The sequence below is a fragment of the Cricetulus griseus genome (genome assembly GCF_003668045.3).
Source record: "Cricetulus griseus strain 17A/GY chromosome 1 unlocalized genomic scaffold, alternate assembly CriGri-PICRH-1.0 chr1_1, whole genome shotgun sequence".
NCBI classification, from domain to species: Eukaryota; Metazoa; Chordata; class Mammalia; order Rodentia; family Cricetidae; genus Cricetulus; species Cricetulus griseus.
This window is the reverse complement of record NW_023276807.1, coordinates 118380532-118404240: the sequence shown is the minus strand read 5'-3', so window position 1 is coordinate 118404240 and position 23709 is coordinate 118380532. Positions and strand designations below refer to the sequence as shown.

The 23709-nt window shown below is 41.3% G+C and overlaps 1 protein-coding gene across 1 annotated transcript in view; it reads left to right on the top strand.

The window, feature by feature from the left end:
• Adgra3 (adhesion G protein-coupled receptor A3) overlaps positions 1-23709 on the top strand; it is a 103427-nt gene that overhangs the window by 16195 nt on the left and 63523 nt on the right. Inside the window, exon 2 of the mRNA XM_027386973.2 lies at positions 16683-16754. Coding sequence (XP_027242774.1) covers positions 16683-16754 — 72 coding nt within the window. The remainder of the gene's footprint in view (positions 1-16682; positions 16755-23709) is intronic.

Genomic DNA, 23709 nt, shown 5'->3' with positions numbered 1-23709 from the left:
CTTTCTCAAACTCTTTCACACACACTTTCTCTCTCACACACACTATCACTCTGGCTCTGTCTGTCTGTCTGTCTGTCTGTCTGTCTGTCTGTCTCTGTCTCTCTCTCTCTCTGTCTCTCTCTCTCTGTCTCTCTCTCTGTCTCTCTCTCTGTCTCTCTCTCTCTGTCTCTCTCTCTCTCTGTCTCTGTCTCTCTCTGTCTCTGTCTCTCTCTCTCTGTCTCTCTCTCTCTGTCTCTCTCTCTCTCTCTCTCTCTCTCTCTCTCTCTCTCTCTCTCTCACACACACACACACACACACACACACACACACACACACACACACAGACTGACCTGGACTTTACTCAGGAATTCTCCTGTCTCTACCTCCTCAGCACTGGCATTAGACGTGCTTCACCACACCTCTCACACTTGCCTTGCATTTGATCTCTCAGAACCCTCAAAAGATGTTCTCCCTTCCTCCCTCCCTCCCTCCCTCCCTCCCTCCCTCCTCCCTCCCTCCCTCCCTCCCTCCCTCCCTCCCTCCTCCCTCCCTCGGTACTTATTTTGAAACCAGTGTAATTATTTATTATCTATGCAGGGTAGTAAGCTCTGTCATTGTCCAGATATTGATTCGTGGCTGGGTTCTTCAGTTGGTGAAGTGCTGGCCCAGCCTGCAGAATATCCTGGGTTCAGTTCCAGCGGTGTGTGGATCTGGCATGGTGATGCCTGCGGAAGTAAGGACAGACCAGAAATTTAAGGTTATCCTCAGCTTTGTAGTGCTGCGCTCTATGCCAGCCTGGGATGCCTGAAACCTTGTCTCAATAAAACAAAAATGAGGCAGACCAAACTCCAAAAGACCAAATAACAACCCCTCCTTAAAAACAAAACAAACAAACAAAATAGCCCAACCCAGTTTGAATCAGTCATCTTTTCTCATGTATTCTCTCCTAAGTATTCTGATGGGGAGTGGCTCCCATTGGCAATTACAGATCTTTGGGGACTGTATTGGGGGAAACCAAACGAGAAAGAAAAGACTGACAAGCCATCAAAAATAAAGCCAATCATAACATAATTTTGCTGGATGTGCCAGGTACTGTGATATTTGTGGGAGTGTTGGAGTTAACTTTACAGTTCCCTAACCGGGTTATTATTATGGGAAGCCCTGGTTCCAAGGTCACTGAGCTGCTGAGAGATGGAACCAGGCTTAAGCTCAGGCAGTTGCCATCCATAGCCGGTCTTAAGAGTGATAGGACAGTTTGATCCCAGCAGTGTAAGCTGAGTTTCTTCAGCTCTGAGTCCAGTGTGAGTAGAGCAAACACTGGTCCATGTGCCTACACTGATGAGCACACAGTAGCTTTCACTTTATTTTAATGCTGTTTAGTGGTTTTTTGGACTTATCATCCCTAACTCAGTCCTGTGTTAGCACTTGGAAAATGTCTATAGTTTCTCACTTTTTATCATTCCTATTAATTTCTTAGCTCATGTGTGCTTATCAAAGAAGCCTCCCCCTGACCTGTAAGTTGGTTTCCTTAAAGTTACTTCTTTTACAATGCATTTTTATTATTTTTATTTATGTGTATAGGTGTGTGCCTGGAGTATGAGCTAGTGCCTTTGGGTGCTGGCAACTGTCCTCTCTTCTCTGCAAGAACAGGCAATATTTGTACTCTCAACTGGTGAGCTGTCTTTCCCTCCCTGAGGTTACTTTATCCAGGACAAGCTAGATAAATAATTGGTCCTTTCTTACCGTTTTCAAAACAATGAATTGGCTCTATTTATAGTTTTTAATCTTTTATTCATATAACTGTCTTACTAGTTAGTAATTAAAAATAATCCTTTAAATTGAAAATGCAATGATTATCTGCTTAAAATTTAGTGTTTTGACCCTATGACTCCCTCTGCACTCACACACTCTCTCTCTCTCTCTCTCTCTCTCTCTCTCTCTCTCTCTCTCTCTCTCTCTCTCTCTGTGTGTGTGTGTGTGTGTGTGTGTGTGTGTGTGTTAGTGAGTGAGTGAATGTGAATGCAGGAGCTTGTGTCATGGTATATGTGTGGAGGTCAGAGGGCAGCCTTGTATTTGGGTCTGTGTCTTTCTCCTTGTTTGAGAGAGAATTTCTTTGTTGTTCATCTCTGTATACACCAGGTTAATTGGCCATGGGCTTCCAGGGATTCTCCTATCTCTCCAATCTTACTATGTGAGGGCTGGGATTTTAGATGTGTGCTACCTTGTCTGGCTTTTTGCAGAAATTGGGCATTTGAACTCAGGACCTCAGGCTCACATGGTGAGTACCTTACCCACTGAGCCTCTCCCCAGACCTGTCTTTAGTCTCCTAACAAAACACGTCACAGTAGTGTCCAACTCTGCTTACAGTTGGTAGTAATTTGCGGCAGTTTCATTTAGTACACTGCATTTTAAGTGGTGTCTTTTGAAGTAGGATGGAGTGATCCCTTTTTAGTAGTTCGAAGATTTGAATGCACATTCAAATCCTGGGGAGGCTTGTTCAGCAGGTTACAAGGCTCTGCCTTTTAGGTCCTGGTGTTTCATTCTAATGTCCCAGTAGCTCAAGATACAAAAGGATTGGGAACCTCCATCTTTGATAGAGACAGTCTGCATGAATCAGGATGTAGTATTTAGGACTGTCAAATAGCACCACCGAGGATCTCCCACAATGTCTATATTGATGGTGATGATGTTTGCTTTTGAGACAGGGCTTTGCTTTGTAGAGGAGGTTGTCCTGGAAGCCACTGTGTACCTCAGGCTAGCCTCATGATCCTATCATCTCAGCCATGAGCTGTTACTCCCTTAGTAATATTTGTTCATTAAACAAAGTAGGGTTAAGCTGTGTTATGTTGCTAGTGACACATTTAAAATATAGGTGTGGTCTTAGGTACTGGTTTAGACAAATATCTGTAAAAGATCTTTCTGAGATATTTAGAAATTTGATTGTGGCCTGCAGATGACAGTATACCGAACTGGAAAGGTTGAATCTGTAGCTGGAATAGCTGGCATCCCTGGCGATTGAGATAGGATCTGTGTCTACAGAACCCACCTCTGTCTGTATATGTGGTAGACAGTGATGGAATCTGAGCTTTATGAAGTTGTAAACACAGCTATTTATACAGAAAAATTGTAGTTTACTTTTCTTATCCATGTTCGTCTTTGTTTTCTAGTTCTTTATGCATACAGCCACTGCTACTGTAAAACAAATTACTTAAAAACAAACTTTTTTTAGTGAGAATTGCCATTTACCACTCAAGTTGCTCTTTTCATCTTAGCTAGACCTTAATATCTGTTTTTTATATGTGTTATTTTTCTCCAGTAGATTTTTTTTTTTTCACCAGCCAGCACACTAATATTTTGCTGATTTGGTTGTGTCCCCCTGCCCACTAGTATATAAACTTCGTGAAGACTGGGTTTTATTTTGATTTGTTTCCCCTAGCATCTCTAAAGCTCTCAAGCATGTAGTTGACACTCAATAAATCTCCATCACCAAGTACCTGAACGAGTAAAAATCAATGTGCATGTATATGGAGTTCTCCGAGGGAACTGTGGGTTTCAGTCAAGTTTCAAAACCATTGTATTAAACTATGTTTTGTAACAGACCAAAAAGCCCTTGAGATGAATTAGCTTAAATAAAGTTCGCTTCTGTAAAGTTACTTCTGTGGGGAAGTTTCTAGAACTGGGCTGAAAATGATTTAGTGTATCCCCTCCCACCCCCCACCCCCACTTCTCAGAAGGTACACAGGTTATCTCTATAGCCAGTGGTGAGGAAATGGCCACAGAGGCAGCCCGATTGGCTTGTTTTGGCATTTTTCTTACGAGTTGCAGCTTTCAGCCTCCTCACTGGTAGGCAGTTTATCTGCTGTGACTGGCCAAATGCTGAATTGCTTTGTCAGTGGTATACTTCTAAGTTCCTTTTCAAATCAAGGTGTGTTCAGAGGCACGGAGGCTGTTTTGGGCCAAGCTCTACCACTCCAGTAGATGTAATTTCCCATTTTCTTTCCTAAAAGTTCTACCTGTGCTTAGGGGGCGTATGCCTGGCCCTGATTCCATGGTTGAAGATCTGCTTGTATGCAATATTGATGCACGTTCATTCACCCATCCCCCACTTCCCCCTCTCTCCCACCTTTGCTCTCTCCCTTTTCCTCAGCCTCTCCTTCCTCTTAATAGACCTAGGCTCAAGAAAAAGAGAGGACAAGGGCCTGGGTGCATTTTACCTTCTAATTTCCTTTCCACAGGAAGCTAATTTAATATGCCCCTGTGTTTTCTCCCCACACAGCAATGTTTTTTCCTTTAGTTACTATAAAGCCATGGTGTAGGACTTGCCTTGGAGGAAATTTGTGTAGTAAAGTTTCATGGCAACTTTTGTTTACTGCAAGCTGTACATTGTCAAGAGCTAGGCCAAACACTCCTGTTCTGCCTGTTTTTGTACAACCTGGGAGTGAAGAAATGGTTTTTTACAGTGGAAATGGATTTGATATTCAGAACTTACTTCAGTTAGTGAAATTTTACCTTATCTTCTCCAAAAAGGAAACTGCATTCTTCTTTTTCATTCACGAGTATGTTAAAGAGAAAGTGATTATGACCCTTGTTAAAATGAGAGAAAGGACTCTATTCATGACCATTTTGATGGATGTTAGTTGGGCAGAGACACTGGGCTCAACTCCTAATGTAGTGCTAGCAAATGGAGTGGATTGCCAAGGAAGTTGGGGCAGAGGGTCATTGGATGGAAAATTACTATGTGAAGACATCAAGGGAGAGACAGTTGCAAAACTGACCTAACAGGATTCTTGCTGAAGGCACTAGGTGATTTGCTGTCAGTAGGGATGTCAGGGAAATGAGGAATTCAATCAGATATCAAGAGAAAGGGGAGGGGGTTCTAACTTAACAAGATCATTGTCAAACTAGACTCACTGCAGCAGATGCAGGAGCCAGAGGTGAGGCCTTCTAAAGAGGAGGGTCCAGAGTCACCTGAGTAAGGTTGAGGGGAGCACCTGTGGGGGGTATTATAAAGAAATCTTGCTCCTTTGTTACTGTATTTTGAGCTTCATCACTCAAAGTTTGTGAAATTAAAAAAGTACTGTAAAAATTTATTCTCCATCTCGTTAAAGAACCTACCTACGTTGGATGTTGTGTCTCTGCTTGTTAAACTTGGGGCACTTGTGACAGTATGGTGAGCGCTGCTATAGGGTTTCAGGACTGCTCTTGTGGGTCTCAACAGCTCTACAGTGAATAGGAAGTGTAAGGTTAAGAGTGGCTCTTGTGCACTGTGTTGAGAATGTGGCCACTAGGAAAGCACTCTTGTCTTCCATCTCCTAGTAAGTTCCCCTCTTCCTGAACATTTGCAGCTGCACCCTGCAAGTACAGTGCCGGTGCCACTTCAGTGCCCTCCCCTTCCCTTCACCCTTTTGTGAACCCTGAATCTTCCATGTCCTTGATGCCTTGCCTTCTGTGGCCGGTTCAACCTGATACAGAACCCATCTACTCCCTGCCTGCACTTCTGACCTGCAGAGTTGTGAACTGTTGGTGGTAACCTTTGCACAAGGATTTTACTCTTCAGTCTCGCCAGTACATTCCTATCCACTGGGAGTTGGGGAGGGAGATGATATAGAGTATAGTTCAGAAATGGATTTTCCCAATCAGCTTATTTTCAAACACCTTAAAGTCTATATTCCCTTTGGACCAGCTATACATCCTTCTCATTGCACTTAATACCTGGACCTTGTGTGTGTGTGTGTGTGTGTGTGTGTGTGTGTGTGTGTGTTTATTAGTCCTTGAGGTCTGTTTTTAAATCCTTGGTGTCACTCCCAGCCCAGAGTAGTTACTCAAATATATTCTGAGTTAATGAGTAATTGATACATCATCAAAAATTTCAGCTGAAAAATCAAAACTCTGAATCCTCAAGAACCTCAGTATGTTCCCAGAAGAAAGCTTTCTGTTTGATTAAAATGCCAAATAAACATGCTTTTATTGTACTCATAAATATCAAGTTTCCAGCATTCTCTATGATACACCGACACGACACCTTGAAGAATGGACTTCCTTTGTTCAAGGAGCTAATGTGTTTGTAAGACATGATGGAGTGTTGTTTAATAAACAGTTTTTCATTTTTAGACATTGTTGAAAGATATCTAGTATGGTGTTTAAAAATCTTTTAGATTTTCTTAATCAGTTAAAATCTGTGTAACTTTATGTACACTCACTGTGTTTAATGCTAAGGCTGAAAAATAGGTTATTTACTTTTTATTTATGAAATTGCTAAGTAAAGCATTGAAAACAAATATGGAAAAAAATCAGGCCTAAATGTATCATTTTAACTGTTGGATCTTTAAGAGAAATGCCTGGGAACTTGGAAGGTTATTTAATGAGCCATTTGGAGAGTCAAGGTTTACTGTGTTCCTGGGCAATGCTTGTTGTCTTCCTGTGCTTATTAGAGGCACCTTTTAATCTGAAGACTCTGTAATCATGTGTTACATGCTGATGTCTTTGACTTGTTGTCTCATTTTATATAATTGTTCACTTGGTGCAGATTGAAAATGGGTGATGTGTGCAGGTTTGAGAACATAGCTAAGTTCTACAGGCTGAACTCTGCAGAAACAATTTCTTGGATGAGTAAAGAAATTCTGATGTCTTCTGTTTGGGTTGATGGGGATTCCTGAGTGTGCTTGGTCAGAGAGTTCATTGGCAGGCTGCTGATGGGAACTTCTCTTCTAGCTCTGGCTACATTGTCAGTGGTTGTGGGGCCTATGTGTGTACCCCACCATCCTTAGTTGTGACAGGATACCACCTAATCTCTTGCCTACATACGATACCCTAAAACTAGGAAAGATGCACATCAGCAGTGGAAGGCAGCATGGTAGCCTTGTCTAATTGGCCGTTACCAGTGGGCACTGCTGAATGGAAACTCCTGCCTGCCTGCCAGGCTGACTGTTGTCTGGATGTTGTGATTTGCTTGGGTCTCATGAAGTAATAGTAATGGCCTGCTTTAAGTACCTTCCCACACGTTTGCTTATATGTTCACTAATGCCTTTCATTTTCTCTTGTACATACCTAGAATAGTTTATAGATAAGATATTCAGTAGCAGAGGTTAAGAACCTTGTGTAAAATGATGAAGCCAGATCTTAGTATTAAGGTAGTTTGTGTGCCAGGGTCTACCCTCTATCACTGTGTTTCCTGCTCACTAACTATTGGGGGAAACCTTGGGACTGTAAGCATGGCTCCAACAATGTATTTGTTGATGCATAGTCAGGGAACAGTGCCACATCGTTCTCCTCAGCTGGTCATGTGATTCACTTTGGTGATGGGGTAGCCCCCAGTACTATGCCCATGGCACAGAGTGAATGAATTCTTAGGATTAGGAATATCATATTGTTTTCATAATGTTTCTGGACCTTAGCTTTGGTCCATAAGGCAATTTGTGATTAAAGTAATAATTCAGTTAAAAAAAAAGATGTTTGTAATTTTTTTTTTTTCATCTTTCTCTCTCATTTTTATGCTGTTCAAAATCATGTTGAAAATGATAGCAGAAACCCAAACAGGACTGAAAAATGAGAGAGGTGCTCCTGTGGCCCTGAAGCGCTGGGGACTCTAGAGTAAATACAGCAGATGGATGAGATCTGATGGTGAGATGGCACAGCAGGGAGCTTACGACCCAAGAGACAAAGTGCCAACGCACTAGAAAAATGAATTTTCTGAACAGCATCCTGGAAGAGTCCCAAGAAGTGCAGCTATGGGGAGTGGCAGCAGAAATGGGTAATGAGAGTGCCCAGCCAGGAACTAATGACCTTGAAACAGATGCTCTGTTCAGCTGAACCGCTGGGCCGGGAGGAGGGGATGGTGATCTGAGTTTGCCTCAGCCACAAAACCATTTTGCTTGGTTTCTGACTGTCTGGTAGTCTGCCAACGCTGAACAGAGTGGGAGACTGCAGCAGAAAGCCCCACAGCTTTTGTGTCTCCATCCCCAAGGTTCCAAGACTTCTCAAACTTGGCATATAGAGAGCTTTGCTATACCAGTCTGCCCCAATTTTCATATACGCTGACGAAACCCTCTGCTGCCCCTCAGTATTGATCAGTCCAGGGAGCAATCAGGACGGGCCATTAGACATTTGAGAAGAAATCAACATTGCGAGCTAGCAACAAACTAGTCTTTTGGAAGCAGTGGTGAAATGTTAACACGGGAGAATTCTAGTTGCATTTCAGATCCAAAAGAATAGCAGATCCATAGGGCAAGAATAGTTCGTGAGAAAGGATGAGAAGGGAGTTCTGAGTAGTTAGTCCTGGGATTGAGATGTGAAGGAGGCTGTTCTGGGGTCAGTGGATGGGCTGAAGGGCAGAAGGGAAGCGAGTGGGGATGTAGAGATTAGTGGTCTGGAAAATTGAGCAGAGGATTTATTTGCAAATTCAAAGCAGAAGGATTAAGATGGAAGTTGTGAAGCAGGAGTAAGAGCTAAGAGATGAGTATTAGCTAAGGCGGAGACAGAATCACAGGGGCTCTGGGGCTGGAGAGATGGTTTATTTCTCTTCAGAGCTGGCTTCTCCAAACATGGACGTTACTTTCCCCACACCACAGTGGTGCCAACCCCCAGTCCTCTCTCATCCAGAGTTCCCAGTCATTTAACCATCCAGGGTTTACATAGGATCACTTTAAAACAATGCCTTTCCAGCTGTGATTTGAAATAACTTAGATGAAGTTACAAGCACTGGCTATGGGTAGAAACTACTAAAATTTTTAACCCAATATTGCCTAGCTTTTCTATTACATTTTACCATTTTTAATCAGTGCTTTCTTTATCTTTTTTTAATAAATGCTTGATACTTTAACTGTTGTGGCATGCACTGCATGTGCCATTAATTGTGAGGATTTAACAATTATATTTTGCTTTGCTTTTCTAGTAGGAGTGTATGTATGTATGCAGTGGTGTATACTTGTGTACCATGGCATACTTGTGGAAGTCAGAAAAAAAACCTGTTTTCTCCACTGTATGTGTGCTAGGGATTTTAATAATGAGTTTTGTCTGTGTCCCCCCCCCCCCAGATAGGATTCTTTTCTGGGACTTACTTTGTAGACCAGGCTGGCCTTGAACTGACAGAGATCTGCCTGCCTCTGCCTCCCAAGTACCAGAATTAAAGGTGTACACAACATACTCATTGAAAAATGAGTTTTTAGAGTATCTTCGGTCATGAAAATATAAAATATAATTTGGATGGCTCTGAAGCATTTTAAAAAGTTGTTTATTTACCAACCTTCCTTTTCCTCATTCTTCCTTCACCTTCAATTGAATATTGTTTCTAGAAATGTCAGTATTTGTTTTATAGCTAGATTAGATGACTGCTTAAAAGAGAGATGTGGTTTCATAGTTTTCTATGGCATAGGAATGGACTCAGCCAGCTTCTCTGAAATGTTAAATTCTGAGAGCAGCTTCGTTCGTTCATTCCTACTTATGCTGACCATCCTGGCTTATGATGTACCACTTTTAATTTCAGTGTTGCATCATAATGAGACCTTGATGTGTAAACATTAAGCCATAATTAAAGATCCAGACTTAAAAATTCAACCACGGATTGTACATGTCCCAACAATGGCACTTACTGATAAATTCATGGTTTCTTCCTTTCCTAGTCAGGGGAGATTTCTTTCCCCATTAGCTTTAAGATGAACCTAATGTTAGAAGGGCAATAACGTGGACATACATCTTACGATATTGAAGTAGTAGAAGAAAGACAACTAGACATTATCTGGTAGATTTTCAGAAAATTCCCTAGAGCTTCTGAGAAGAAGGAGAACATGGCCTAGATTTATGATTCTCTATACCACTAGAGGCCACTAAATTACCTACTCTGTGTCTTGTGGTCCTCAGGGGAGGATCCTTGAACAGAAAAACTTAAGCCTAGCCATATTTTCATTTCATTCATTATTGAGCAGATGTTGTGAGCACCTTGTCATGTGGGCCCTCTGGGGACCACAGGCTAGGATGGAGGTTGAAGTACAAGATAATTTACTAGGGAAAAAAGATGACTGAAAAAAAAATGAAGGGGAGCAGGAGGTGCTAAGGGTCCGGGTAGAGCATATCTGACAGCAGAGGCTAAAAGGACAGATGGTAGGAGATAACTTTGCCTCCCCTGCAGCTATAAGCTGGTTTGGACTGGGTCAGCCCAAGTGGCAGTGTAGACACTGCCCAAGGGACATTCTGTACTGAGCAGACAACTGGAATTCTATACTGTGGTCATCAGCCCACTGACTGGGCACTGATTACAGAGTGAGCACCTTCAGAAAGCTGAAAGAGACAAAGATTCTCAACAGGCCAGCAGCTGGGCCCTTTCAGCCAACTGCTACCCTGTGCTATAGCTTTGTGAAAGGAGACATGTGTAGCACCTCAGTGGTTGCAGGTGACACATGCTGTCCTGGTGCTGTTAGAATCTGAACTCCACTGGTGAGTATGAGTGTCAGTCTGAGTGAACTGCCTGACCTGTCATGCAGATTCTTTATTACTGTTTTGGAGGATGTGGTATGTGTGAACTTTGTCATGAGGTTCTCAGGAAGGGTGAAGAAATCCACTTGAGGAGCAGACATGTTCTCCAGCAAGGTTGTTTTTCTGTCTGTGAGATTGATCAGTAATGGTGAAACAAGAAATGAGACATGAACCTTATAGATCTTATGGTGTCTGCAACTTTACTGGTTGTGTATTCAGTTAGTGGAGTAATAGCAAACATTTTGATACATACAAAAACATACCACTGGCATCAGTGAATTCTGTGAGAGTGAATGAATGGATTCATCTAATTGAGTGGAACTGTTGGTGAACAAAGGGCTCAGTTGGATATAATGGGCCCTGGACTAGGTAGAACGTTGAGCACTGTTGGGCTTATAGTTTCATTAGCAGAAAAACAAGCAAAAGCCAAAACAACAACAAAAACCCCAAGCACTACCATTCATTTATAAGGAGTTCCATTTTTGACTTTGGCTGAGGGCAGATGGCCATAAAGGTTTTGGGTGTATGCCAAAAAAGGCTAATGACTCACCAGGCTCTAAACTTGGCCTGCTTTCCTTTCTTTTACACTGTAGAAAAGGTTGTAGGAAGGGCATACATTATTCTACACAATAAACTTAATGTGTATCAATTTGTACTGTAGCTTGTATTATGAGAATAAACTAGACCTCTCAACGTACAGAGACTTAGTGTGTGAATATATGCCTTGTTTTTCTTTTCCCCCTTTTTGGAGACTGGGTTTCATATTGCCCCTACTGCCTTCAAACTTCTTAGCTTTAGGCGGCCTTGCACATATGCTCCTCTTGATTGTACCTCCCAAGTGCTTGGATTATAGGCATGCACCACCATGTCTTGTTTATGAGGTATCAGGTCTTGAACCTATGGCTTTGTGAATGATAGAGAAGCACTCTATCATTTACTTAAACTACACCCCTTGCTCCTGTGCCTAGATCCATGTGACTATTTAGGGAGTTTTATTTCCTTAAATCTGCAACACTTAGTTGTCTTAATACTCATTTGGTAGGCAGGAAAAAAAAACCGGAACCCATAGTAATATTTAGCAACTAGCTTTTCTTAGTTGTAGGACAATAATTTTGCTATACTCATATAATTAAGTGACATGTAGCATGTCATGTATTTTACCTATGTGCATGTATCTGTGTAGGATGGATTTTCAAAGAAGCAATCAAAGTGTTTTCATTGGCATGTTTTCTTGCCACAGTTGTTGTATTGATTCATTGTAAAAAAACTGAGTGATTTTTCCTCCACAATAGGTTACATTTTCCCGCTGTGATAAGTGACGTATAGTGTCTTGATTAAGTCTATATTATCTTCTGATTGGGGATGCACATTCATTCATAAAGTCATGATCCTTTATGGTTTCCTTTTTTTTAAAGATTCATTTATTATGTATATAGTGTCCTGCCTACATGTATCTCTGCATACCAGAAGAGGACGCTGGATCTTATTACAGATAGTTGTGAGCCACTATGTGGTTGCTGAGAAATTGAGCTCAGGAAGCGCAAGTGCTCTGAACCTCTGAGCCATCTCTGCAGCACCTTTTTTTTTCAAGGAGAAGTGGGTCTCACTTTGTCCTTGAGCTCATGGCCTCAAATGATCAACTATCCCATCTCAGCCACCCTCATAAATGGGGCTAAAGGCTCTGTTAAATGTTATATGTTTGGTTTTGTTCTTAGGTGTATGGGTTATCTCTTTAGTCTTTGCCTGTTTTTCTGTTAGGGATTCTCTGAATTGAACTGTGATTTCATCTCCCTGTGGCCCTCTCTGCATTTTCTTGTCTAATGACACCTCTCCCTGGATTTGGGCCTGCTGTGATTCAGAATGGTTTTATTTCTAGATCCTTAATTTTATCTACGTTAATAAACCCTTACTTTGGTTCTAAATAGTCCCTTCCCAGATACCAGGTAGACTTATCTTCCATCCCATTCCACCTGTCCTAGCTTCATTTCCTGTCTTGGATGAAACACCCTGACAAAAAACAACTTAGAGGAAAAGGGGGCTTACTACAGTGTACAATTCCAGGTTAGAGTTCATCATCACAGGGAAGTCAGGGCAGGAACTTCAAATGGCTAGCCATAGTCAAGAACAGAGAAAAGTATATGCATGCTTGCTTGTGTTTAGCTTGATTCATCCACTCTCACCCAAGTCAGAATGCTCAGCTTATGGAATGATACAGCCCACAGTCGACTGGGTCCCCCCTCCCCCCCCAATCAGTCAACTTAAGACAAACCCCCACAGACATGCCCACAGACCAACTTAATGTAGATGATCTCTCACTGAGACTCTCAGGTAATTCTAGGTTGGGCCAAGTTGACATTTAAAGTTAAGCATCACATTCAGTGTGGTTCCCTAACCACACTGGAATTTTTACCAGGCTTTTCCCCCAGCAATAAGTATCCCACATTATGTTCCTGAGGTTGATCTTATTAGTTAGTGCTCTTGAAGTGTATTTTCAAGTTCCTTTCACAAAGGAGGTTAGATTGTGACTCTTGCCTTTCAGTGAGGTTTCCATTGATACTTTCAGGGTTCTGATCCATTTTGGTTCTAATAGTAGCAAGCACTACTAATCCATATCATTCCTTTTGCTTTTGAGTTTTTAAAATCTATCTTGCACATAAAATCTATCTGGTTCTTCCTTCATACTTGAGTGTAGATGATATATCACGCTAATTTGGCCCTCTGTGAAATGATAGTGGGTATCAGCCTCTTCCATACGTTTCTGAATTGAAGAGGTGGGAGCCTGAATAGCATTTTACTCATTGTCTATAGATTGTGTCTTGTTCACATCATTAATATAGAACAGAAATGGGTCTATATAAGCTCTATTACTCTGGCCAAGTTTGAAATTTCAAAGGTGTCAGCAAAAATATTGATTATAAACGGGTTTTAGGTTCATCGTGATATATGATGTTAAGTACCTGCCGGTTCCACAGCCCCCCATTTCAAAATTGAGTATAAAAGCTGTCTGCAGAATAGATTTATTCTTTCCGATCTTGTTTTCCTGCACAAAAATCCTTAAACACATCCAGTAATGTGTAGACGGAATATATTAACTTGAGGTTGTAAACTATATTTTAAGGTTACAGTTATAACTTTTTAAGTGTGATGAAATGTCTTCCTTTTTACTTTCCTCAATAAAACCTATCATTTATTGCAGTAAAGCCTTTATGAGTGAGGAAATGACAGTCCCATTGCTGAAGCTATATGAAATCACAGGCAGAGCCATTCAGTCAGTGCCCACCCGTTCTGTGCAAGTTTCTTCCATATCTGGGTTTCATTCTTCGCTCAGAAATGGCACCTTAAGTTACTGAGCTGGGGAGAGTGTATATTTTCCCCCATATTTTTGGGTTAATGCTTACATATTCTTAGTCACTGTCAAGCTTAGCAGCTTTGCCTGTTAGAACATAAATCAGTGTAGAAAATTAAAAGAAGCTGGGAGGGATTTCAGTACTCCAATGTCCTCTTTCTTAGTCCTAAGGATGTTGTGAAGGCTTCTTGGAAAGTGAAGTGACTGACACAGCCCCAGCCATGTAGGTTAATACCTGGGCTCCAGACATGATTGTTCTTTCTACTTCTTTCGGCGCATGCTAAGGTGACGACTGTCAGTCACTGTATGACCACTGTTTGATCTAAACAAACAGATAAATAAATGGGACTCTGAAATCTCAAATTGCTAGGCATTTCTTTTAGCTTTTACTTTTGAGACTATATATACATATTTTCAAAATAACTCAGTTTAAAGCAAAGAACACTTAAGATTCATATGTTTACCCCTGGTTGGGATGGAGGAGAGAGGGGAAGAAACCCTGAAAGTAAGTCTCACTGTAGATATTTCAGAACTTACAGCATGAGTATAAATAGTCAAAGAGAAGTGAATGTCAGCCTTGTCTCTGAGATAATGTGACATGCACCATGCATGCCTTCTCTGTATTTCTTGTCTCTTTGTTGTTACATATAGATTCTTTTCTACCTGTGGTATGTATTTGGTTGTTTGCTCTTAATTGGTGTGATCCTATCCTTTCCCTCAGGTAGCAGCTTTACTGGATGTGTAAACTTGCATTGCTGGATTGTATTTATCCTCTGATCTTGGCCCTTCACTAGCCCCGGACATTTGTCTGTTATATGCATCATGTTGAAATCGTGGTGTCAGACTCAGGATGCACTTGGTGTTATGTTCTATTTGGTGACCGGGATCCCAGGCTCTGGCTAACCCTAACCCTTGCTCTCTACTGCCTGGCTGCTGGAGAAGCATGCTTGCCATTCTACCTTGGGGCCATATGCATGTATTAAGTCTTCCTTTCTGGAGCCAACTACCTTTCTTTTTAAGAGCTTTGCCATTTTTGTTGAAGAAAACCTATTGTATTTTAGCCAGAATGTTTTTGCACCTTGTTTTTTCATAGTCCCTCTGGTTTGGGCTTTGTATTTGTTTCAGTGATGCCTTGGAGGAGGACAGAATGCTGCCTAATGAGCTACTTTGATTGCAAGGTACACACTGAACCGAGGGAGGATATATATACTTCAGAATCAGGAAAACATATCCTGTATCTTAATGGCTGCTCACTGGGTGTGTCATGCCTTTGAAAATTTCCTGTTAGTGTTTATGAGGCTGTCCTTAGTCTTCATGTCTTATGAGTAAGGAAACTCTTACAGAGAGCTGGAGTGACTTGTTGGAGACCAAGGTTAAGTTGAAAGTGGTATAGCTGTGGCCTGAGCAGGGCAGACTTGACTGGCAGCTCTTAAACAAGTCACAAAAGCTACTCTGTTGTATTTATCCCAGGGCAGGGGTCTCTCCCTTTCTCTTTCCCACCCCTTCTCTCCTTCTCTCCCCTTCCTTTCTTCTTTTTACAAATCTGACTTACATCCGAAGAAAGCTGGATGAAAACCGGCTTTTTTTTCTTGTTTTATTAAGAAGTTATGGTATACACAGATACTCACCTACAATCCTGCCTTTCAGAGAACCCCGTTAGTCTTTGTGTCTCCATGGAATGACTTTTCTGCCTTTGGAAAGGCTGCTCCTGAGAGGTAATACCTCTTGTGATTCAGTTTTCTTCCTCTTGTGATTCAGTTTTCTATCCCAAATGACAGTTGTGTGGCTCTTGACCAATTTGGTTGCATAGGAACATGGGCAGTTCAGATATTGTTTGGGTTCAAAATCTAGCTGGTAGACCTGAAAGGTGGCTCTACAGTTAAGAGCACTCTATTGCAGAGGACCTGAGTTCGGGTTCCAGCACAGTGTCAGGTGGTTTACAACTGCCTGTGAACTACAGCTCTATGATAGCCAACTCCTTCTGGCCTCCGAGAGCACCTACACACACACACACACACACACACACACACACACACACACACACACACACACACATATACATAAAAGGGAAAAATAAAATCTTCAGAATCTAACCACTCTTTACTAATGATATCTGGCAGTTCACTTGATTCTTGACTCAAATATCTCATTTTCCCCCCCTCTTGATGTCCCTACCCTCTTGAACCAGGTTCTTTAGTGTTTCTTTGTTTTTGGAAACTGTTGACACTCAGGCGCTTACCACTGTAGAAAATTAGACTGTAAAAAAGACATAAAATACATACAGTCTCTTTGTGTGGGGAGTTCTGTCAGGGGCGCTGTTCTACCTGTGGCTCTTTGAAAGCAGGTTTTTGTTTTTAGTTTGTTTTTTAGTGAACACTCTACTGGCATGTGAGATAAGCCCTGATGCTGCAGCCACTGTGTCAGTGTAAAGCAGGCATTCACACATATAGATAGTTCAATTGCATATCTAAACTGCAGGTGAGAGCCAGCATTTTCAGCCTGGTATCTCTAATATATTTCTCTGTAAGGTCAGTACTTTTTGGGCCGCATGCTATGCTTTCTATTAAGTATCTAGTAGTAACATAGGTGTTTAAGTTTCTATGTTGACTTAGTGAGTGCACACGGTGACCAGCTTTACACTGTATATTGGTCCTATAGCTATTGTCTGTTCATTTTTCTCCTTTTTTACATTTTCATACAAGTTCGACAAGAATGACAAGATGGGACAAGATCTGGAAGCTATTTTGGGAAAAGAAACTACCTTACTCTCAACTGCCTAAAAAATTCTGTTTAATGATTTCTGAGCATTCCTTCTCTACTTCATCAGTAACTTTGGTATTGATGGTGTGTGCTACACAAGTCATATATATATTTTTGTTGTCATTTTTAGGATTCTGAGCAACAACAAGATATCTGAGTTGAAGAATGGTTCATTTTCTGGCTTAAGTCTCCTCGAAAGATTGTGAGTATTCTCTCATGGTCATTTCTCCTTATTTTGTATAATTGATGTGGTTTCATTGTAAACCTGCCAAAGGAACCCCCAACAATTAAAAAAAAGTTTTCCCAACATTTTATTATGTAAAAGTTCAGGAAGTGACATTTCAAAGAGAAGCAATTACACAGTCAGAGGTCAGCATGCTCTCTGGGAATAGCCAGATGGTAATTCCAGATTGACTTTGCGGGCTCTACGTGTGGTCACAGTGTCTGCACTCTGCCCATGATGTGGTAAAGCAATCTAGACAGCAATGAGTCAGTACTTACTGATGTATTGTACATGACAGCATGATGATAATGAAGGAATTTGTGCGGATCTCTTCCAATAAAGCTGCTCACTAAACAAGCCATGGACCACAGTCTGCTGACCACTCACTGGCTTAACCCAGATGATGTTTTGAAACTGTGCATCCTAAAATGATATGTTTCTTATAAGTAAAACAGAATGCTAACATATCAAGGGGGTGGTGTAGATAAATTGGTATTTTCTTCAGTATCTTGTAATATGATTCTGTGTTTTACTTAGAAGTTTTCTCATGAGTTGATGTATTACACGTATTCATTTTGGGTGGATTTTAGGGAATTGGATATGCTCTTTACCTGTGATCTGAATGCTGTTCAAAGATCCTGATAAAGGTTCATTTACATATAACTTAAAAGTGTGTAACAGAACCACACCGTGTATGCAGTGTATGTACATTTCTGTGAAGTTACAATGTACCCTTATTTTTTTCAATATCTTTGCTCTTGATATTCTGAACTCTACCCCGCTTTCCCTTCATCATTCATCCAGGGGCTTCCGAAGTCAAACTCCCATGGCTTCTGATTGCTTAGGGTGCTGAAGTACTGCTTCAGCACATACCACCTAGAGTTCTGTGTCCTTTTGTGCATGGCTTTGTTCTTTTCACTTGACTATGTGTCTTTAACTTAGGTTATATGTATATACTTATCAATATCCATACTGTATAGCAGTACATTTACATAAGTATATGCATGGACAAAGCATGTGAATAGGCAGGGAACACACTCCACACAAACATATATAGGCACCTCAGGACTTAGTGCTCACTTTTTTTTTTTCCCTACTGTTTCTATTGATGTAGTCTTGTCATAATCCTCACAGTCCATGGATCTCAACTTCAGGCCTGACAGTGCTGAGATTAATCCTTTGTACACATTCTCAGGTTGTTTCAGCAATGGGTGTTTAGATAAGTTTGGTTGAGTGGAGATCCTCATTGGGCTTGAGGGATGGGATTTCCTCACTGTCAGGAAGAGCGAAGGAACTTCTGCATGCCAGGACCAGGTCACTAGAGAGCAGGTTGAGGAGTGACTCTAAGCAGTGGGGAGACTATGTTGAATTCACACCACTCAGCATTAGAATGGAGAAGACAGCATCTTCCCATCACCCATTCTTCCTCACAGAACAATGTTGTTGGCAGATATCCCAGTATTCCCAGCATGCAGCACAATGTGAGGCCTTTAGTATTTGCTGAACTGATAATTGAAAAAAATCCATGTGGTCAAAGGAAGGGATTCAGGCACTTGTGGTTTATTGGTGGTGTCTGTTGTATAGAAAAACACTCTGCTTGGCTTGATGTGGTAGTTCATGTGCACTATAAACAATGTAGCCAGCACAGCTAATACTCTGTGCTTCACTGTGAATTATGCCTTTTGTCCACCTCGTTTTTAGCTTCCTTTGTCTTTGACCATTTTTCAGCCTTTTGTTGATAATAAATCTCTACATAGTTGAAACAAATTAAGTTGCCAATGTGGATGATATTAAGATGAATTAAATGTTTTTAGCCAGGGGCCCATTTATACCTGAATCCCAAAATACCACCATGCTTTTTTGAGAAAAAAATGTTTATACACAAGGCAGACTGCTGAGAAACTCTAGTTTCCGACTGATCAGTGTGTTAATTCCCAATTGTTAAATCAATCTCATGTGTTATGTTGGGGCCACTGGAGTAACTTGGCATCTCTCTTCAGCTGGTGACAGAGTCACTTTAGCTCCTAACAGAAGAGGGACTTTAGAGAAGGAGTTCTTGGTTTCTAAGGAGATATAAGAACAGGGTTTGTTTTTTGTTCTTCCTTTCATGGTTGTGCCCAGAGGGTTTTGGGCACCTGGGATACCACATCACAAATGAGGACTGTGTACTTCCATGCAGTGTAGGGAGCCATCCACATCTGCTCTGCTCCATTTCTGTTCATGTGTGGTTGTAGTTTTATTATTATTACTACATGTGAGTCAGGGATTTAGTTTATAGTCCTGGCCTTTAACTTGCAAAGAGCCTCCTGCCTCCTGAGTACTGGGATGACAGGTGTGCACTGTCGTAGCCAGCTGAGATGAGGGTTGTGATACTTGCTCTAAAGGTACCTCATCCCATATGTCATCTATTCTTTCCCAAAGAAGTCAGTGCTCCCACCCTTTCTGTTGCTGTGGTAAAACACTATGACCAAGGCAGTTTCTAGAAGAGTTTCTTTAGGTTGATGGTTCCATATGGATAAGAGTATGCTGTTGTGGGATACTTTGTATACTCTATGAAGACATATTTGCTGTGATTGGTGTAATAAAAAACTGAACAGCCAATAGCTAGGCAGGATGTTTAGGTGGGATTTCTAGGGAGAGAAAGGAAGAGGAGGAGGAATCTAGGTGACAGAAGCCAGGACACACAGAGGAAACAGGGGATGCAGGATGGAAGACAGGTAACACTAAATGATAGAATGAAGATTAATATAAGTGGGTTAATTTAAATTATAATTGCTATTTAGGAATAAGCCTAAGCTTTCACAATTAAGAAGTCTCTGTGTTATTATTTGGGAGCTAGCTGGTGGGACAGAAAAACATTTGTTACAGTCTGCCATAACTGAGAAGCTTGCAGCAAGAGGGCAGCATAGCACCTGGAACAGGAAGCTGTCAGCTCACATCAGCAACCATGAAGCAGAGAGAACCACTTGGAAGAAGGTGGGACTCTTTGCTCTGGAAGCACTCCTTTGGTGACATACTTTCTCAGCAAGGCAGCACCACCTAAACCTCCCCAAACAGTATCACAAACTAGAGACCAAATATTCAAATGCACAGACTATAGAGGACATTTCTCATCCAGGCCACTGCAGTGATTCTTCTGTTGCTGCTGGGAAGATGGTGGAGAGATTTGTTTTGGTATACAGCCCCGGAGAATACAGTTTACTGAGGCAGGGAAAGCGTGGTAGCTAGAACAGGCTGGGAGGCAAGAGCAGCTGCTTCAGGCTGTGTGAGTTGTCACTGGTCAGTCACACAGTGATGGTAGACAGGAAGCATGCTGGCGGTAACTCTGAAAGGCTAGCCCTGAATGACACATCTCAACCAGCCATGACCCCACGCTAGAGGTTCCACAAACTCCTGGGAACCAAGTGTCCACCCAGTGAGCCTGAGGGAGGACATTCCCTCATGGGACCAGGCACATAAAACAGGCCTTCAGATTTTGTAAAAACATGTCCTGTGCTTCTTTTCAGGTAGGCTTTTATGACCTAATGCATTATGACTTAGCACTACATTCTAAAGTTGACTACTGTGTACTAGACACACTTTGCATTGTTGGGGAGAGAAATATTAAATGAGAGAGTCTGACCATAAATATCTTTTGGCAGTGTCTGATTAATATGGCTATTATTAAATATTATATAATGTGTCAGGATTTTTTATTATTAAAGAAAAAGTGTATCTTTAAATCATATTACAGTACTCAGTTATTCATGAGAGGTATTTTGTAGAAACACACACAGTTTATCACTGACCACAGATTTATGAACTGTTATAGTGAAATCAGTTCTTCGTGTAGAAGCTGTTGAGAATCTTGAAGGGAAACTTATGCTTTAAAAGAAAAATAGGGCTGGTTATTATATATTTCTATTTGCAGAGTTTTTGTTTGTTTGTTTTATTCAAAATAAGTGAATACCAGGATTGTTTTCTCTGAAACTCTTACCACTTTGAGTTGTGCAGTGATGGTTGTTTGGAGAGTGGGGAGCCAGGACCTAGAAAGTCAATGCTGCTGAAGTATGTGCCTCCTTCTAAGCTCTGATACATTGAAGAAAGTTGGGACAAAGGGCATTTTACTATGAAAGCTTGCGTACTGCTAAAGAATGGAAAGGGCCATGTTACCTCTCAAATCAACAGTTTACTCATATTCCACAATTTAATAATAATTAACAATTTACTACCCACCATCACTATTGGAATATGCCAGTACATCATGTACACATTGGAAGTATTGCATGGATGTAGCAACATACATCATGACACTGTTGTTTCTGAGAAGTGTTAATACTTTGGGAAATGCCATGTTCTTCACTCTGTCTGGCTTGGTGGATAGCTGGCTAGTTTTGTGGCTTCCTGTAGTTGACTGAAGTATTTGTATAGTTAAGAGTTGCTCATGCAATTTTGTCTCTTAACTTTGACTTATTGTTGCATAAATTTGTCTTTTTTCCAACCTACCCTCTGTAGATGATCTCATTTCCCTAAGGCACATTAGTCTGTGGTCTGACTTATTTACATGCAAGTCCATGGTCTTACTGAACTTGATGTTGGGGATGGAAACCAGTGCCTACAGGGTGCCAGAAAAGCTTTCTGCCACTGACTACATGCCTAGTGTGAAAATGGTCCTTTCTAGAAAAGTTGCAAAATGTGACCACAGTAAATGAAGATGGGAACACTTTGTAAATGCAGGAGCGTGAAGGAAGGGGTCATATGAAAGATGGACATGGTCAGGGTCTCAGGGATTCTTGCAAGTTTCTTTAAAGACTTTGCTTTTTTTTTTTTTTTTTTTTTTTTTTTTTTTTTTTCCTCAAGTGATGGGAACCTATGGAGGTTTTAACAAAGAGACATGATCAAGATTCTGCTCAGGGAGATCACTTGCAATGGAGAATAGCTGAGGAGATAGGATACACTGTTAAAAAAAAAAAAGTCTGTGCTCAATATATAGTACAAACTGTATTAAAAAAATCTGTGCTCCACATAATGCCATGGGGGTTGAACAAGACCTTAGTGACTTGAGACATTACTATCATATACAATAATTTATTTTTCAACTTCATTTTCAAACATCCAGTGAGGCTGAAAGAATATTACCTCCAGCACCTTGATTTAATGATGACCGACTTCATAGCATGTTTGGTTATCAATTTTTCAATTGCTCTAGGTATAAATTTCCTTAGTGCCTTTAATGAATTTGTGCTGTATGAAAGATGTGCCTAAATCCTGACATCAAAACCTTGACCATATTTTCTTCTTTGTGTGTGAGGGTTTATGAGGAGGGAAGATTCATTTTGCTCTTTTTAGTCCACATGAATGTTGGGTGGGTATGAGAATGCATCTCCTATAATGCAGATAAGAAGCAGAGAAGAGGAAAGGCTTGGTGGCTAGCTGTTTACCTCCAATTCCCACCCCTAGTGAGACACTTCCACCAGTGAGGCTTCACCTCCCAGAGTTTCCACTCCCTCCAAAAGTAGCCTCACCAAGCACAGACCAAGTATTTAATACATGAGCCCTTGGGGACATTTTATTTTCAAACCTTAACTCAGTGGAGGCCATGACTCAGACAGGATTCATAAAAGTGAAACTGGTGTAGTCTAGAGTACTTCTAGTCTATCTCGTAACCTGTGTGGGCAGTGTGGGAAGCCACAGTGCCAGTGACACATCAGGAATGTTGTCTGACAGTGAGTGAGTGAATGACTGCTGCCGTGGATGAGCAGAGACCAGCCTCACCTGTAGAGAGTGAATGAGAGTGTGTGTGTGTGTGTGTGTATTTTCCAGGAAACCTTTCTAGAAAGCAGCCCCTGTATTGTATTTTTGCTGCATTGGTAATTAAATAAGCTTTTAGAAGACAGAAAAGAAAAATAGAAAAGGATGTGTGAGTCAGGCTGCACAGCAGTTAGTTTTCATTAGCTGGGAGAGCAGTAATGTGGAATGTGCCTCTCAGAAGGGATGGGCGAAAACCCAGGACTCTGTGCTCAACTTAGTAAGACTTATGCTTCAGAGTCTTTTCTTAAACATGAGTAGTGAAGGGGTCCTGGTGATTTCTGAGCTGCAGTGGATTTGACAAGGCTTCCAGAAGAATCTAAGAGACTTCCCGAGCATAGGTTTGATTGTCCTTGGTAGAACCATAGTTCTTAGATACCCATGGTGCAGGTTACGTCCATGTTGTAGGACAAGGTATTGTGAAAGTTCAGGATCTGTTTCCAGGACTGCCCTTTTGCATTATCCCAGTTGAATTGGAGGGGACTTTGGAATCCAGAGTTACCTGTCCCGGCTTGGTGAAATTTACCTGCACATCTCTGTTGTCGGCCATCAGTGTGTGTGTGGCCAAGCCATGTGTGACAAGAAGTGGCACTGGACATTCAAGAGTGGCTATGTAGGGGCAAGGTTGCTATCATTAGAGACAGACTTGGGGAGAAGAGCAGCTTAAGGATTTTCTGTTTGTTTGTTGCCATCCATCTTGCTGACAGATGACTAGAGGACACCAATTCAGTGGACAAGGCTCGGAGTTGGTCCTGACATACAAGCTTACTTAGGGCATCTGGGTGGGCCACCTACTGGTATTAGGAGATTGATGGAAGTACTGGCCTTGCTGCAGAGTGACTTCAGAGGATTGACTTCAAAGGCCTGAGCCTCTCGTGGGTAGGGAGACATAACTGTGAAACTCACTGCTGCCCTGCTGTGGTTGAGTACTGGCATGGAAATGTCTGACTGCTTGAGAAGGAGAATAAAATAAAATGACAGGAGATACAGGCCTCCTCTGTCTGTGCTTTGGGCTATGTATTGTGCTTTATAATGTGTTTATTTATAACCTCACTTTATGGAGAATTTCAATATAGAGTCCCAGAGAGGGAAAAGAAAACAAATCACATGAAATTCACAGTACAAATTTTAAAGATGTTTTTTGGAA